The 14,703-nt window shown below is 48.1% G+C and overlaps 1 protein-coding gene and 1 pseudogene across 1 annotated transcript in view; one reads left to right on the top strand and one right to left on the bottom strand.

Annotated features, from left to right (window-relative positions):
* The window catches only part of LOC130361092 (kinesin-like protein KIF6), a 110,718-nt gene that overhangs the window by 63,222 nt on the left and 32,793 nt on the right, over positions 1-14,703 (bottom strand). The window contains exons 4-5 of the mRNA XM_056563658.1: positions 12,993-13,140; positions 11,826-11,935 (exon numbers count right to left, since the gene is read on the bottom strand). Coding sequence (XP_056419633.1) covers positions 11,826-11,935; positions 12,993-13,140 — 258 coding nt within the window. The remainder of the gene's footprint in view (positions 1-11,825; positions 11,936-12,992; positions 13,141-14,703) is intronic.
* On the top strand, positions 9,796-9,884 carry LOC130363285 (U2 spliceosomal RNA; annotated as a pseudogene).

Here is a 14,703-nt window from a genome sequence, read left to right as displayed (position 1 = left end):
GGGGGGGTATTAAAATAAAAGCAAGCAAATTACTTTCAAGCAGCGTTTTACAAAACAGTGTGTCTACAGCTGTTGCAAAACTACAACTCCCAGCCAAAGGCACAGAAGGAGTATACTTAACTCCTTAAGGACCAGGCCCAAAATGGCTTTAAAGGGGTTATCCAGGAAAAAACTTTTTTTATATATATATCAACTGGCTCCAGAAAGTTAAGCAGTACTTATTAGCTGCTGAAGTTGAGTTGTTCTTTTCTGTCTAAGTGCTCTCTGATGACACCTGTCTCGGGAATCGCCCAGTTTAGAAGCAATAGCAAACCTCTTCTACTCTGTGCAGTTCCCGAGACAAGCAGAGATGTCAGCAGAGAGCACTGTTGCCAGACAGAAAACCATAACTCAACTTCAGCAGCTGATCATTATTGAAAGGATTAAGATTTTTTAATAGAAGTAATTTACAAATCTGTTCAACTTTCTGGAGCCAGTCGATATAAAAAAAAAACATTTTTTTTCTGGAATACCCCTTTAAGGACCAGGCCAATTTTATTTTAGCATTTTCGTTTTTTTCCTCCTCACCTCAGTTTTCCACCTTAAAAATCATAACTCTCTTATATTTCCATCCACAGACCCATATCAGGGATTGTTTTTTGAGTCATCAATTTTACTTTGTAATTACATCACTTATTTTACCATAAAATGTACAGCGCAACCCAATAAATAAAACATTTTAATGTGGGAAAATTGAAAAAAACGCAATTTAGCAAATTGTGGAAGGTTTTGTTTTCACGCTGTACACTTCATGGTAAAATAGACATGTTTTCTTTATTCTGTGGGTCAATACGATTAAAATGATCCCCATGTTAGATGCTTTTCTATAATTGTACCGCTTAAAAAAATCTCAAACTATTTTAACAAAATTAGTATGTTTGAAATTGCCCTAATTTGACCACCTATAACTTTCAAAATTTTCCGTATATGGGGCAGTATGAGGGCTAATTTTTTGCGCCGTGATCTATAGTTTTTATCACTACCACTTTTGCTTAGGTTTTATTTTTTTACTCATTTTTTTTATTATTTTTTGGGGGAATAAAATGTTTTTGGGAAAAAAATACAGCAATTTTTACATTCACCGTATGGGATAATTAATTTATAACTTCTATGAATGCAGAGATACCAAATATGTTTATTAATTATTCTTTTTTGGGGGTAAAATAGGAAAAACGGATGATTTATGTTTTTATTGGGGGAGGGGATTTTTCTAATTTTTTAACATTTTTATATATATATATATATATATATATATATATATATATATATATATATATATATATATTTTTTTTTTTTTTTGTTTATTTATTACACATTTTAATGTCCCCATATGGGACTATTTATAGCAATCATCTGATTGCTATTTGCTAATACTGTTCAGTGCTATGCATAGGACATAGAACAGATCAGTATTATCGGTGATCTTCTGCTCTGGTCTGCTCGATCTCAGACCAGAGCAGAAGACCCCTGGAGACGGACGAAGGCAGGTGAGGGGACTTCCGGCCGCCATTATGGACGATTGGATCCCTGCGGCAGCGGTAGGGGCGATCCGATCATCCATTTAAAGTACCGCACTGCCGCAGATGCCGTGATCTTTATTGATCACGGCATCTGAGGGGTTAATGGCGGACATCTGCGTGATCAATAATGTGCGCCATTACTGGCAGGTCCCTGGCTGCTGATGGCAGCTGGCATCTGCCGCGCATAATGCAAACACCAGTCCGGTGCGCACGGTTATGGCGGAGCGTAAATGTACGTCCTGGTGCGTTAAGTACCATGGCACCATGACATACATTTACGTCCATTGTCGGTAAGGAGTTAAAGGGGTACTCCGGTGGAAAACTTTTTTTTTTTTTTTTTTTTTTTTTTATTAACTGGTGTCATAAAGTTAAACAGATTTGTAAATTACTTCTATTAAAAAAAATCTTAATCATTCCAGTACTTATCAGCTGCTGTATGCTCCACAGGAAGTTCTTTTATTTTTTAATTTCCTTTCTGTCTGACCACAGTGCTCTCTGCTGACACCTCTGTCCATGTCAGGAACTGTTTAGAGCAGGAGAGGTTTGCTATGGGGATTTGCTCCTGCTCTGGACAGTTCCTGACATGGACAGAGGTGTCAGCAGAGAGAACTGTGGTCAGACTGGAAAGAACTACACAACTTCCTGTGGAGCATACAGCAGCTGATAAGAACTGGAAGGATTAAGATTTTTTAATAGAATTAATTTATTAATCTGTTTAACTTTTTGGCACCAGCTGATTAAAAATTTTTTTTCCATTGGAGTACCCCTTTAAGGATAAATTGGAGTGGAATAAGCGAGCAGAATTACGCGAGTAAAATCCTTTCCAATTCATTGTGAACATGCTCTTAAAGGAGTACCCTGGAGTATAAACCGGGTGGTCCGGTAGGTATTTCTATGTCCCTTTATGCTTCAGATGCCGTGATCAGTATTGGCTTATCCTCAGAAGATTATGGTACCACTTATTGTTAATTCAAGTGCATCTTTTCTGCAAATAATCTGTCTAGTGAGCATTTACCCTATAGAATCCTTGCCACCCAACTTTCCCAGACCCAGATATAAGATGGCTTTTTATTATGACCCCTGTCGTACGTGAAAAGGGGCCTGAGACCATGGCAGAATTGCTCATGCCAAAGCCATAGAGGACGCCATATTGGTTATCACTAAGCCAATTCCCCGCGTGCAGACGAGGAGTATAAATATGTGCGGACACCCGTCTGTTTTGTGGCGCGGTCGTGGAGGCTTCGTATTTCTGACTACACAATCACGAGGTCACATGTGCAGGGAGCGGTCATTTCCTACACAGATTGGCCTATTTTTATGTTGTCTCGGTCGGTGACAGCGGTGATCAGCAGATCGGGTTGGAGGCTCGTACAGAGCGGCAGGGATTGGTTTATCTCTCTCCTGATGTCACTTTCGGAGTTCTTTATCTTTTCACCTGGACACGGCTGATTATGAGACCATGTCGTATCACAGAGACTCTGCTGGGGACACTGACTGCTCCTTCCTGGTCTCTGGTCACATGGAGCCCTCACTAACATTATCACATTACACAATGAGCTTGTTCCTCTCCTGAAATCCTCTGAACATACTTGTTATTTTAGGTTTAGTATTCACAGTCATATCTAAGTGCATGAAAAGTCATAGAGATAGTCAGGAGAGGACCTCTTACTCCACAGTCAGGAGAGGACCTCTTACTCCACAGTCAGGAGAGGACCTCTTACTCCACAGTCAGGAGAGGACCTCTTACTCCACAGTCAGGAGAGGACCTCTTACTCCACAGTCAGGAGAGGACCTCTTACTCCAGTCAGGAGGAGAGGACCTCTTACTCCACAGTCAGGAGAGGACCTCTTACTACACAGTCAGGAGGAGAGGACCTCTTACTCCACAGTCAGGAGAGGACCTCTTACTCCACAGTCAGGAGGAGAGGACCTCTTACTCCACAGTCAGGAGGAGAGGACCTCTTACTCCACAGTCAGGAGGAGAGGACCTCTTACTCCACAGTCAGGAGGAGAGGACCTCTTACTCCACAGTCAGGAGGAGAGGACCTCTTACTACAGTCAGGAGAGGACCTCTTACTCCACAGTCAGGAGAGGACCTCTTACTACACAGTCAGGAGAGGACCTCTCACTCCACAGTCAGGAGAGGACCTCTCACTCCACAGTCAGGAGAGGACCTCTTACTCCACAGTCAGGAGGAGAGGACCTCTTACTCCACAGTCAGGAGGAGAGGACCTCTTACTCCACAGTCAGGAGAGGACCTCTTACTCCACAGTCAGGAGGAGAGGACCTCTTACTCCACAGTCAGGAGGAGAGGACCTCTTACTCCACAGTCAGGAGGAGAGGACCTCTTACTCCACAGTCAGGAGGAGAGGACCTCTTACTCCACAGTCAGGAGGAGAGGACCTCTTACTCCACAGTCAGGAGGAGAGGACCTCTTACTCCACAGTCAGGAGGAGAGGACCTCTTACTCCACAGTCAGGAGGAGAGGACCTCTTACCACAGTCAGGAGAGGACCTCTTACTCCACAGTCAGGAGAGGACCTCTTACTACACAGTCAGGAGAGGACCTCTCACTCCACAGTCAGGAGAGGACCTCTCACTCCACAGTCAGGAGAGGACCTCTTACTCCACAGTCAGGAGGAGAGGACCTCTTACTCCACAGTCAGGAGGAGAGGACCTCTTACTCCACAGTCAGGAGAGGACCTCTTACTCCACAGTCAGGAGGAGAGGACCTCTTACTCCACAGTCAGGAGGAGAGGACCTCTTACTCCACAGTCAGGAGGAGAGGACCTCTTACTCCACAGTCAGGAGGAGAGGACCTCTTACTCCACAGTCAGGAGGAGAGGACCTCTTACTACACAGTCAGGAGGAGACCTCTCACTCCACAGTCAGGAGAGGACCTCTTACTCCACAGTCAGGAGGAGAGGACCTCTTACTCCACAGTCAGGAGGAGAGGACCTCTTACTACACAGTCAGGAGGAGACCTCTCACTCCACAGTCAGGAGAGGACCTCTCACTCCACAGTCAGGAGAGGACCTCTCACTCCACAGTCAGGAGAGGACCTCTCACTCCACAGTCAGGAGAGGACCTCTCACTCCACAGTCAGGAGAGGACCTCTCACTCCACAGTCAGGAGAGGACCTCTCACTCCACAGTCAGGAGAGGACCTCTCACTCCACAGTCAGGAGAGGACCTCTCACTCCACAGTCAGGAGAGGACCTCTCACTCCACAGTCAGGAGAGGACCTCTCACTCCACAGTCAGGAGAGGACCTCTCACTCCACAGTCAGGAGAGGACCTCTCACTCCACAGTCAGGAGAGGACCTCTCACTCCACAGTCAGGAGAGGACCTCTCACTCCACAGTCAGGAGAGGACCTCTCACTCCACAGTCAGGAGAGGACCTCTCACTCCACAGTCAGGAGAGGACCTCTTACTCCACAGTCAGGAGAGGACCTCTTACTCCACAGTCAGGAGAGGACCTCTTACTCCACAGTCAGGAGAGGACCTCTTACTCCACAGTCAGGAGAGGACCTCTTACTCCACAGTCAGGAGAGGACCTCTTACTCCACAGTCAGGAGAGGACCTCTTACTCCACAGTCAGGAGAGGACCTCTTACTCCACAGTCAGGAGAGGACCTCTTACTCCACAGTCAGGAGAGGACCTCTTACTCCACAGTCAGGAGAGGACCTCTTACTCCACAGTCAGGAGAGGACCTCTTACTCCACAGTCAGGAGAGGACCTCTTACTCCACAGTCAGGAGAGGACCTCTTACTCCACAGTCAGGAGAGGACCTCTTACTCCACAGTCAGGAGAGGACCTCTTACTCCACAGTCAGGAGAGGACCTCTTACTCCACAGTCAGGAGAGGACCTCTTACTCCACAGTCAGGAGAGGACCTCTTACTCCACAGTCAGGAGAGGACCTCTTACTCCACAGTCAGGAGGAGAGGACCTCTTACTCCACAGTCAGGAGGAGAGGACCTCTTACTCCACAGTCAGGAGAGGACCTCTTACTCCACAGTCAGGAGAGGACCTCTTACTCCACAGTCAGGAGAGGACCTCTTACTCCACAGTCAGGAGAGGACCTCTTACTCCACAGTCAGGAGAGGACCTCTTACTCCACAGTCAGGAGAGGACCTCTTACTCCACAGTCAGGAGAGGACCTCTTACTCCACAGTCAGGAGAGGACCTCTTACTCCACAGTCAGGAGAGGACCTCTTACTCCACAGTCAGGAGAGGACCTCTTACTCCACAGTCAGGAGAGGACCTCTTACTCCACAGTCAGGAGAGGACCTCTTACTCCACAGTCAGGAGAGGACCTCTTACTCCACAGTCAGGAGAGGACCTCTTACTCCACAGTCAGGAGAGGACCTCTTACTCCACAGTCAGGAGAGGACCTCTTACTCCACAGTCAGGAGAGGACCTCTTACTACAGTCAGGAGAGGACCTCTTACTCCACAGTCAGGAGAGGACCTCTTACTCCACAGTCAGGAGAGGACCTCTTACTCCACAGTCAGGAGAGGACCTCTTACTCCACAGTCAGGAGAGGACCTCTTACTCCACAGTCAGGAGAGGACCTCTTACTCCACAGTCAGGAGAGGACCTCTTACTCCACAGTCAGGAGAGGACCTCTTACTCCACAGTCAGGAGAGGACCTCTTACTCCACAGTCAGGAGGAGAGGACCTCTTACTCCACAGTCAGGAGAGGACCTCTTACTCCACAGTCAGGAGAGGACCTCTTACTCCACAGTCAGGAGAGGACCTCTTACTCCACAGTCAGGAGAGGACCTCTTACTCCACAGTCAGGAGAGGACCTCTTACTCCACAGTCAGGAGAGGACCTCTTACTCCACAGTCAGGAGAGGACCTCTTACTCCACAGTCAGGAGAGGACCTCTTACTCCACAGTCAGGAGAGGACCTCTTACTCCACAGTCAGGAGAGGACCTCTTACTCCACAGTCAGGAGAGGACCTCTTACTCCACAGTCAGGAGAGGACCTCTTACTCCACAGTCAGGAGAGGACCTCTTACTCCACAGTCAGGAGAGGACCTCTTACTCCACAGTCAGGAGAGGACCTCTTACTCCACAGTCAGGAGAGGACCTCTTACTCCACAGTCAGGAGAGGACCTCTTACTCCACAGTCAGGAGAGGACCTCTTACTCCACAGTCAGGAGAGGACCTCTTACTCCACAGTCAGGAGAGGACCTCTTACTCCACAGTCAGGAGAGGACCTCTTACTACACAGTCAGGAGAGGACCTCTTACTACACAGTCAGGAGAGGACCTCTTACTACACAGTCAGGAGAGGACCTCTTACTCCACAGTCAGGAGAGGACCTCTTACTACACAGTCAGGAGGAGACCTCTTACTCCACAGTCAGGAGAGGACCTCTTACTCCACAGCCAGGAGAGGACCTCTTACTCCACAGTCAGGAGAGGACCTCTTACTCCACAGTCAGGAGAGGACCTCTTACTCCACAGTCAGGAGAGGACCTCTTACTACAGTCAGGAGAGGACCTCTTACTACAGTCAGGAGAAAAACTGGATAACATATCTTCAAAATTAGGGTGCTTTCACACTACGATTGTAGTGTATGGTTGCTGGATCCGGTTGGGAGGGGCAAAAACCGTCCGCTCCCGTATCCCAGCCAGATCCAGCCTGAACCCCACTCATTTCAATGAGCCGACAAGAGTCAAACCGTATACCACGGTTCTAGGTCCGGTCAGAAAACCGTGTTCGGGGAAAAATGAGACAACCTGAGTCAGCGTTTAACTCCGGTCGGCTCATTGAAATGAATGGGGTTCAGGCTGGATCTGGCTGGGATACGGGAGCGGACTGTTTTCGCCCCTCCCAACCGGATCCAGCAACCGTACACTACAATGGTAGTGTGAAAGCACCCTTAGTTGGCAAATTGGGAGTCATTACCTCTTAGGTCATGTTCACACTACCAAAAAACGTGCGGAATGGGTGAACATTGCACATATATGCTTGATCGAGCGGCCTCTAGGACAGCATGGAAATATCCCGTCTCATAGACGACAATGTATTGAGAAAGTCTATTCTTTCTGAGGATGCAGGAATCGGGATTTCCGTGGCAAAAAACATCTGCAGTGGAAATTTCGCCATATGCACATTGCTGCAGAATCCTACTGAAATCAATGGGACTCTGCTGCAGAGGAAAGTCTGTGCAAAATACATATAACAATAAAAACACCATCACCACAATGTGCCGCAATGGAATCTCTCAGACCACAAGACGTCCCAGCCTCCGTGAAGGTCTCCATGTGCACATCTTACAGACTGAGGATCTGTTATTGTCCAGAACAGAAACGTCTACACGATGACGACACCCGCGCTGTGACAAGTAAATGCATACATACCATTATGGTCCATTAATTTACATAACGTGACAATTTAAGGCTCTACAGGAATGGGTGTCTGCTTCCCAGAAATAGCCATGTTCTAACCAGGACAAATGCATCTGCAGCTAACCATTGATAAATATAGGACGGCCGTCTGTAATTTACGGCCTATCCACATTATTACCAGTAACCGGATCCTGCGAGACGGCAGAATTCATCAAAAAGCTGGTGGATACTCTGAAACCCATCCGAGCTTTATAAAGCCCAGACTTGTGCTTATTCCCATTATAGATGGGTGGATCGCGTCCCGGGAATTGCCCACAAGTGCACTGGATCGTCCTGGGCAATGGAGCAGGTGCAGGTACGGCTGGAGTTTATAGTGGTCCTGGGTAGGACCCCGCACTGTGATCAGTCAGTATAGTCCCCACAGACCTTTCACAGCTGTCACTATGGAGAGGGTTTGTCACAGGTGATTCTGATCTATTTCTCTATATTAGCAATGATGGGGCAAATATCTGCATGTGTATGTATAAGCATAAAGCACCAGTGCGGGCCGGCTCTAGTCAGGGTCTGTTCACACATGCATCATAACCTCCATTAAAGGGGTACTCTAGGAGAAAACTTTATTTTTTATTTTTTTATTTTTATAAATCAACTGGTACAAGAAAGTTATACAGATCTGTAAATTACTTCTATTAAAAAAATCTTAAAAAGGGGTACTCCGCTGCTCAGCATTTGGAACAAACTGTTCCGAAAGCTTGTGATGTCATAGCCCCGCCCCATCATGCCGTCACACCCCGCCCCCTCAATGCAAGTCTATGGGAGGGGGCGTGACGGTTGTCACGCCCCCTCCCATAGACTTACATTGAGGGGGTGGGGCGTGACATCATGAGGGGACCGGGCTATGACATCACGCGCTCCCGGCACCGACTCCAGCGTTCTCTGGAGAAAAGAGCTTTCTCTGGAGCATACAGCAGCTGATAAGTACTGGAAGGATTAAAGGGGTACTCCGCTGCTCAGCGTTTGGAACTGTTCCGAACGCTGGAGCCGTCGCCGGGAGCACGTGATGTCATAGCCCCATCCCCTCACAGCCGCCACGCCCCCTCCCATAGACTTGCATTGAGGGGGCGGGGCAGGGAGTGACATCATGAGGGGCTATGACATCACGTGCTCCCGGCGCCGACTCCAGCGTTCGGAACAGTTTGTTCCAAACGCTGAGCAGCGGAATACACCTTTAATCCTTCCAGTACTTATCAGCTGCTGTATGCTCCAGAGAAAGCTCTTTTCTTTTTAAATTTCTTTAATATCTGACCACAATGCTCTCTGCTGACACCTCTGTCCTTTTCAGGAACTGTCCGGAGAAGGAACAATTCCCCATCACAGCAAATGCTCTCCTGCTCTGGACAGTTCCTAACATGGACAGAGGTGTCAGCAGAGAGCACTGTGGTCAGACAGGAAGGAAATAAAAAAAAAAAAAAAAGAACTTTATCAGGAGCTTATAAGTACTGGAAGGAATATGTGGTATATTGTAAATAAGGGCGGAGTAATATGTGGTATATGGTAAATAAGGGGCAGAGTAATATGTGGTATATGGTAAATAAGGGGCGGAGTAATATGTGGTATATGGTAAATAAGGGCGGAGTAATATGCGGTATATGGTAAATAAGGGGCGGAGTAATATGTGGTATATGGTAAATAAGATGCAGAGTAATATGTGGTATATGGTAAATAAGGGGCGGAGTAATATGTGGTATATGGTAAATAAGGGGCAGAGTAATATGTGATATATGGTAAATAAGGGCTGAGTAATATGTGGTATATGGTAAATAAGGGCTGAGTAATATGCGGTATATGGTAAATAAGGGCTGAGTAATATGCGGTAATCGCTTCTCGGCCTTTTGGCTAAGATCAAGTGTAGTATCTGTTCTTCAGTTTCAGGCTGGTTGCAGACGATGCCGGTATGGAGCTGGTGGGGACGGGTGCTGCATGGTAGGGAGCAGGTGTACGGGGGCGTTCCGGGGCTGGTTCTGAGGAATCAGCTGGACGGCTGCCCCGATGTGACCTGTTTCCTCTGGGTCTCGCCATGAGGCTGAGAGGGTCTAGAGCCGAGGTACTTTAGTGTCTCGGGGAGTGGTGACCCCCAGGTGCCAAAACTCACTGGGAGGATGGACTCACTGAGTTGAAGCACGGGCACCATAATCTCTGCACCTTGTGGCACTCACCTCTTGATTCCCGGCCTTCTGGCTAGGATCAGAGAAATGTTTATGGATCCGGCCGGATGTCCGGGCAGTATATCTGCGCACATTCACTTATTTATTTCTATTTTTCTCACTGTGTCACTTTTTGCGTGTTCTGTCCACATGATTTGTCAGGATGCGGTAACCCTTCTGGGTGTCCCTCCTGGCGGTCTAGGGGAGGTGTGTGTGGCCATTAGGTTCCGCACCTCCCTGAAAACACCCCGGGTACTCCTGCTTTGGCAGGGTACTGACCGTTATCGGCTCTGCGGGCAGATCCCTTGGCTAACGCCAAGGGGGATGCCGGGAGCATTTGTGGTCCCTTAGTAGCTTCGGCGAAAAGGGACATCGAACCTGGAACACCTCCCCCATGTCACACCTCCCCCCGATGTCACACCTCCCCCGATGTCACACCTCTTCCCCCCCCCATGTCACACCTCCCCATGTCACACATCCCCCCCATGTCACACATCCCCCCCATGTCACACCTCTTCCCTCCCCCATGTAATAGGGGAATTTCGCTATTTTTTTATTTTTTTTATTGTTTCGAAATCACAATATTTACCATCCTAATCACAATCGCACTCGCACATCTTCCCCAAATCGTGCAGCCCCAGTACAGACTGAAAAACACATGGGGAGCGGCGTGGCCAAACATATGCTGCAGTGATGTGCTTCTGCCTTAGGAAGACTGCGCCATTTGTGCGCCTCTGATTGGGTCAGAAGCGGAGGTCCTGTCCTGTGTAGTTTGCACATTCCCCCGAGCCCTGGTTTATTATTTAGTGATGCGATTTTCTCCCACACATTCATGCCTTAAGCACGCTATATTTTGTGGTTTTCTCCATAGCTGAGGCCGCTCTCACTGCACTCACATCACCAATTACATCTGACATCCAGCTCAAATAAATGAGTGTTTTCTCTTCAGGTGGTTATCCGCTGCTATTCTCAATGACCAGACGCTCGATGTAAGTAAGTTCAGCGTCATGTAATGAGCCTTCTGCCTGTAATTCTCATCACAGTGTAACATAGAATCTATGGCTGGGAAACCCATCACCGAACGCCACGGAGATCACTGGAGACAAGGACTTTGTCAGGAGACATGGCTACCGAATCAGAATTCTCTATGTAGGGCTGCGCGCGGACCCAACTGTTCCATATTGAACATTCCATCATGTAAATTAAAGGGGTACTCCTCCCCTAGACATCTTATCCCCTATCCAAAGGATAGGGGATAAGATGTCTGATCAATGAGGACCCCCGCGATCTCGGCTGCGGCATCCCAGACATCTGGTGCATGGAGTGAACTTCGCTCTGTGCCGGATGACTGGCGATGCGGGGTGGAGGCTCGTGACGTCACGGCCATGCCCCCTCAATGCAAGTCTATAGGAGGGGGCGTGACGGAAGTCACGCCCCCTCCCATAGACTTGCATTGAGGGGGCGTGGTCGTGTCGTCACAAGTGGGGTGCGGCCGTGACGTCACGAGGCTCCGGCGCTGCAACCAACACTCTAAACGAACGCCGGGCGCATCAGGGAGATCACGGGGATCCCCAGTGGCGGGATCACTATGATCAGATATCTTATCTAAGATGTCTAGGGACGGAGTACCCCTTTAACATTGCACAATCGCCTATGAACAGACATCAATGACATTATCATTCATCATTGTGACGTGACTTACGGGAGGTCCTCTAACTTGGAGGCTTCATGTCTTGGGTCCAGCAGGTCGTAGCCACATTCATTGTATATCTCCAGGTATGAGATGTGCACAGTGTAGACTTTACTGCTGTCCTGAATAAAGAAAAGAGACAGATAAGTACAAAGGCAGATATATACACTGCTCAAATAATAAAGGTAACACTGCGATAACACATCCTAGATCTGAATGAACTAATCGTATGAAATACTTTCCTCTTTACATAGTTGAATGCGCTGACAACAAAATCACACGAAAATTATCAATGGAAATCATCACCCCATGGAGGTCTGGATATGGAGTCACCCTCAAAATCACAGTGGAAAACCCCACTACAGGCCGATCCAACTTTATGTAATGTCCTTAATACAAGCCCAATGAGGCTCAGTAGTGTGTGTGGCCTCCACGTGCCCGTATGACCTCCCTACAACGCCTGGGCATGATCCTGATGAGGTGGAGGATGGTCTCCTGAGGGATGTCCTCCCAGACCTGGACTAAAGCATCCGCCAACTCCTGGACAGTCTGTGGTGGATGGAGCGAGACATCCCAGATGTGCTCAATCGGATTCAGGGGAACTGGCGGCCAGTCCATAGCATCAATGCCTTCCTCTTGTAGGAACTGCTGACACACTCCAGCCACATGAGGTCTAGCATTGTCTTGTATTAGGAGGAACCCAGAGCCAACCGCACCAGCATATGGTCTCACAAGGGGTCTGAGGATCTCATCTCGGTACCTAATGGCAGTCAGGCTACCTCTGGCAAGCACATGGAGGGCTGTGCAGCCCCCCAAAGAAATGCCACCCCACACCATTACTGACCCACCACCAAACCGGTAATGCTGAAATATGTTGCAGGCAGCAGAACGTTCTCCACGGCATCTCCGGCGTCTCCAGACTATCACATTTGTCACGTGCTCAGTCTGAACCCGCTTTCATTAACAAGGAAGTAGCGTTTCTGACATGGCAGGGGAGAGAATGTCAGATGCACAAAAAAAATTGATTTTTGGTAAGCAATGCTATACGCTTATGTGGCCATCGGAGTACCCTATTTTAAAGGGGGTTTCTAGGAACTGATGGCCTGTTCCAGATATCTGACCAGTGGTCGGTCCAACACCTGGCTCCCCTTAAATTCCTTAAATAAAACTACATCATACCTTCTGAAGCTGCTCGAATATATAGGACAATGTCCTGGGGATGATTCCTCTGTCGTTGTAACGTTCGGCTCCTCCAGTGATGGTGAATGTTTTGCCGCTGCCAGTTTGCCCGTAGGCAAATATGGTGCCATTGTAGCCGGTAAGCACGCTGCCGAGATAGAATTGGCGTAACATTAATATCATGACAAAAGCTCCATCACTATCCACATATATGTTGACACAATACTCCAGTGTTTCCCAACCAGCGTGTCTCCGGCGGCTGCAAAACTATAACTCCCAGCATGCCCGGACAGCCGTTGGCTGTCCGGGCATGCTGGGAGTTGTATTTTTGCAGCAGCCAGAGGCACACTGGATTGGAAACATTGCATTACTTGCTCACTATAGGCTATTACTGTACACATTGTAGTCTCTAAAAATAAAAAGTAAAAGCAAAACATGTATCCGAGCCCACACAGAGCGACATATGTAGCTGGATGCTGTATATGTGAAGGGATATATTCAGAAATGTGACTAAATGTATCCAGCCCACATAAAATACAGACTAAATTACAGAAGCTGCTCCATCAGAGGTCACCGGGTCCGTCCCAGCTGGAGCAGAATATGATAGATGTGTAGACTAGACAGGAGGCTCCCGCTGAGTCCATCATGATCCCTCAGGTTTATATTATAGAGTATATATCTTATATCACCCATATATACAGTATACACAGGGATAAATTCACCAATCATATACAAACACATCAATGTCTACTCTGCTGCAAGGGAAAGGAAGTGACACCTGCACTGCAGCACTGTAAGGGAAGGGAAGTGAGAGCAGTAATGTGAGGGAAGGTAAGTGAGAGCTGTAATGTGAGGGAAGGGACAGCTGTCATGTGAGGGAAGGGACAGCTGTAATGTGAGAGAAGGGAAGGGACAGCTGTAATGTGAGGGAAGGGACAGCTGTAATGTGAGGGAAGGGAAGGGACAGCTGTAATGTGAGGGAAGGTAAGTGAGAGCTGTAATGTTAGGGAAGGGACAGCTGTAATGTTAGGGAAGGTAAGTGAGAGCTGTAATGTGAGGATAGGGAAGGGACAGCTGTAATGTGAGGGAAGGGAAAGGACAGCTGTAATGTGAGGGAAGGAAAGGGACAGCTGTAATGTGAGGGAAGGAAAGGGACAGCTGTAATGTGAGGGAAGGGAAGGGACAGCTGTAATGTGAGGGAAGGGAAGGGACAGCTGTAATGTGAGGGAAGGGAAGGGACAGCTGTAATGTGAGGGAAGGGAAGGGACAGCTGTAATGTGAGGGAAGGGAAGGGACAGCTGTAATGTGATGGAAGGGAAGGGACAGCTGTAATGTGAGGAAAGGGAAGGGACAGTTGTAATGTGATGGAAGGGAAGGGACAGCTGTAATGTGAGGAAAGGGAAGGGACAGCTGTAATGTGAGGGAAGGGAAGGGACAGCTGTAATGTGAGGGAAGGGAAGGGACAGCTGTAATGTGAGGGAAGGGAAGGGACAGCTGTAATGTGAGGGAAGGGACAGCTGTAATGGGAGGGAAGGGAAGGGACAGCTGTAATGTGAGTGAAGGGAAGGGACAGCTGTAATGTGAGGGAAGGGAAGGGCCAGCTGTAATGTGAGGGAAGGGACAGCTGTAATTTGAGGATAGGGAAGGGACAGCTGTAATGTGAGGATAGGGAAGAGACAGCTGCTTCACTGAAATGTGAGGGAAGGGCTGG

This window comes from Hyla sarda, chromosome 3, assembly GCF_029499605.1.
Source record: "Hyla sarda isolate aHylSar1 chromosome 3, aHylSar1.hap1, whole genome shotgun sequence".
Classification (NCBI taxonomy): domain Eukaryota; kingdom Metazoa; phylum Chordata; class Amphibia; order Anura; family Hylidae; genus Hyla; species Hyla sarda.
The sequence above is the reverse complement of the archived record's forward strand: the minus strand, read 5'-3'. Positions and strand labels throughout refer to the sequence as shown.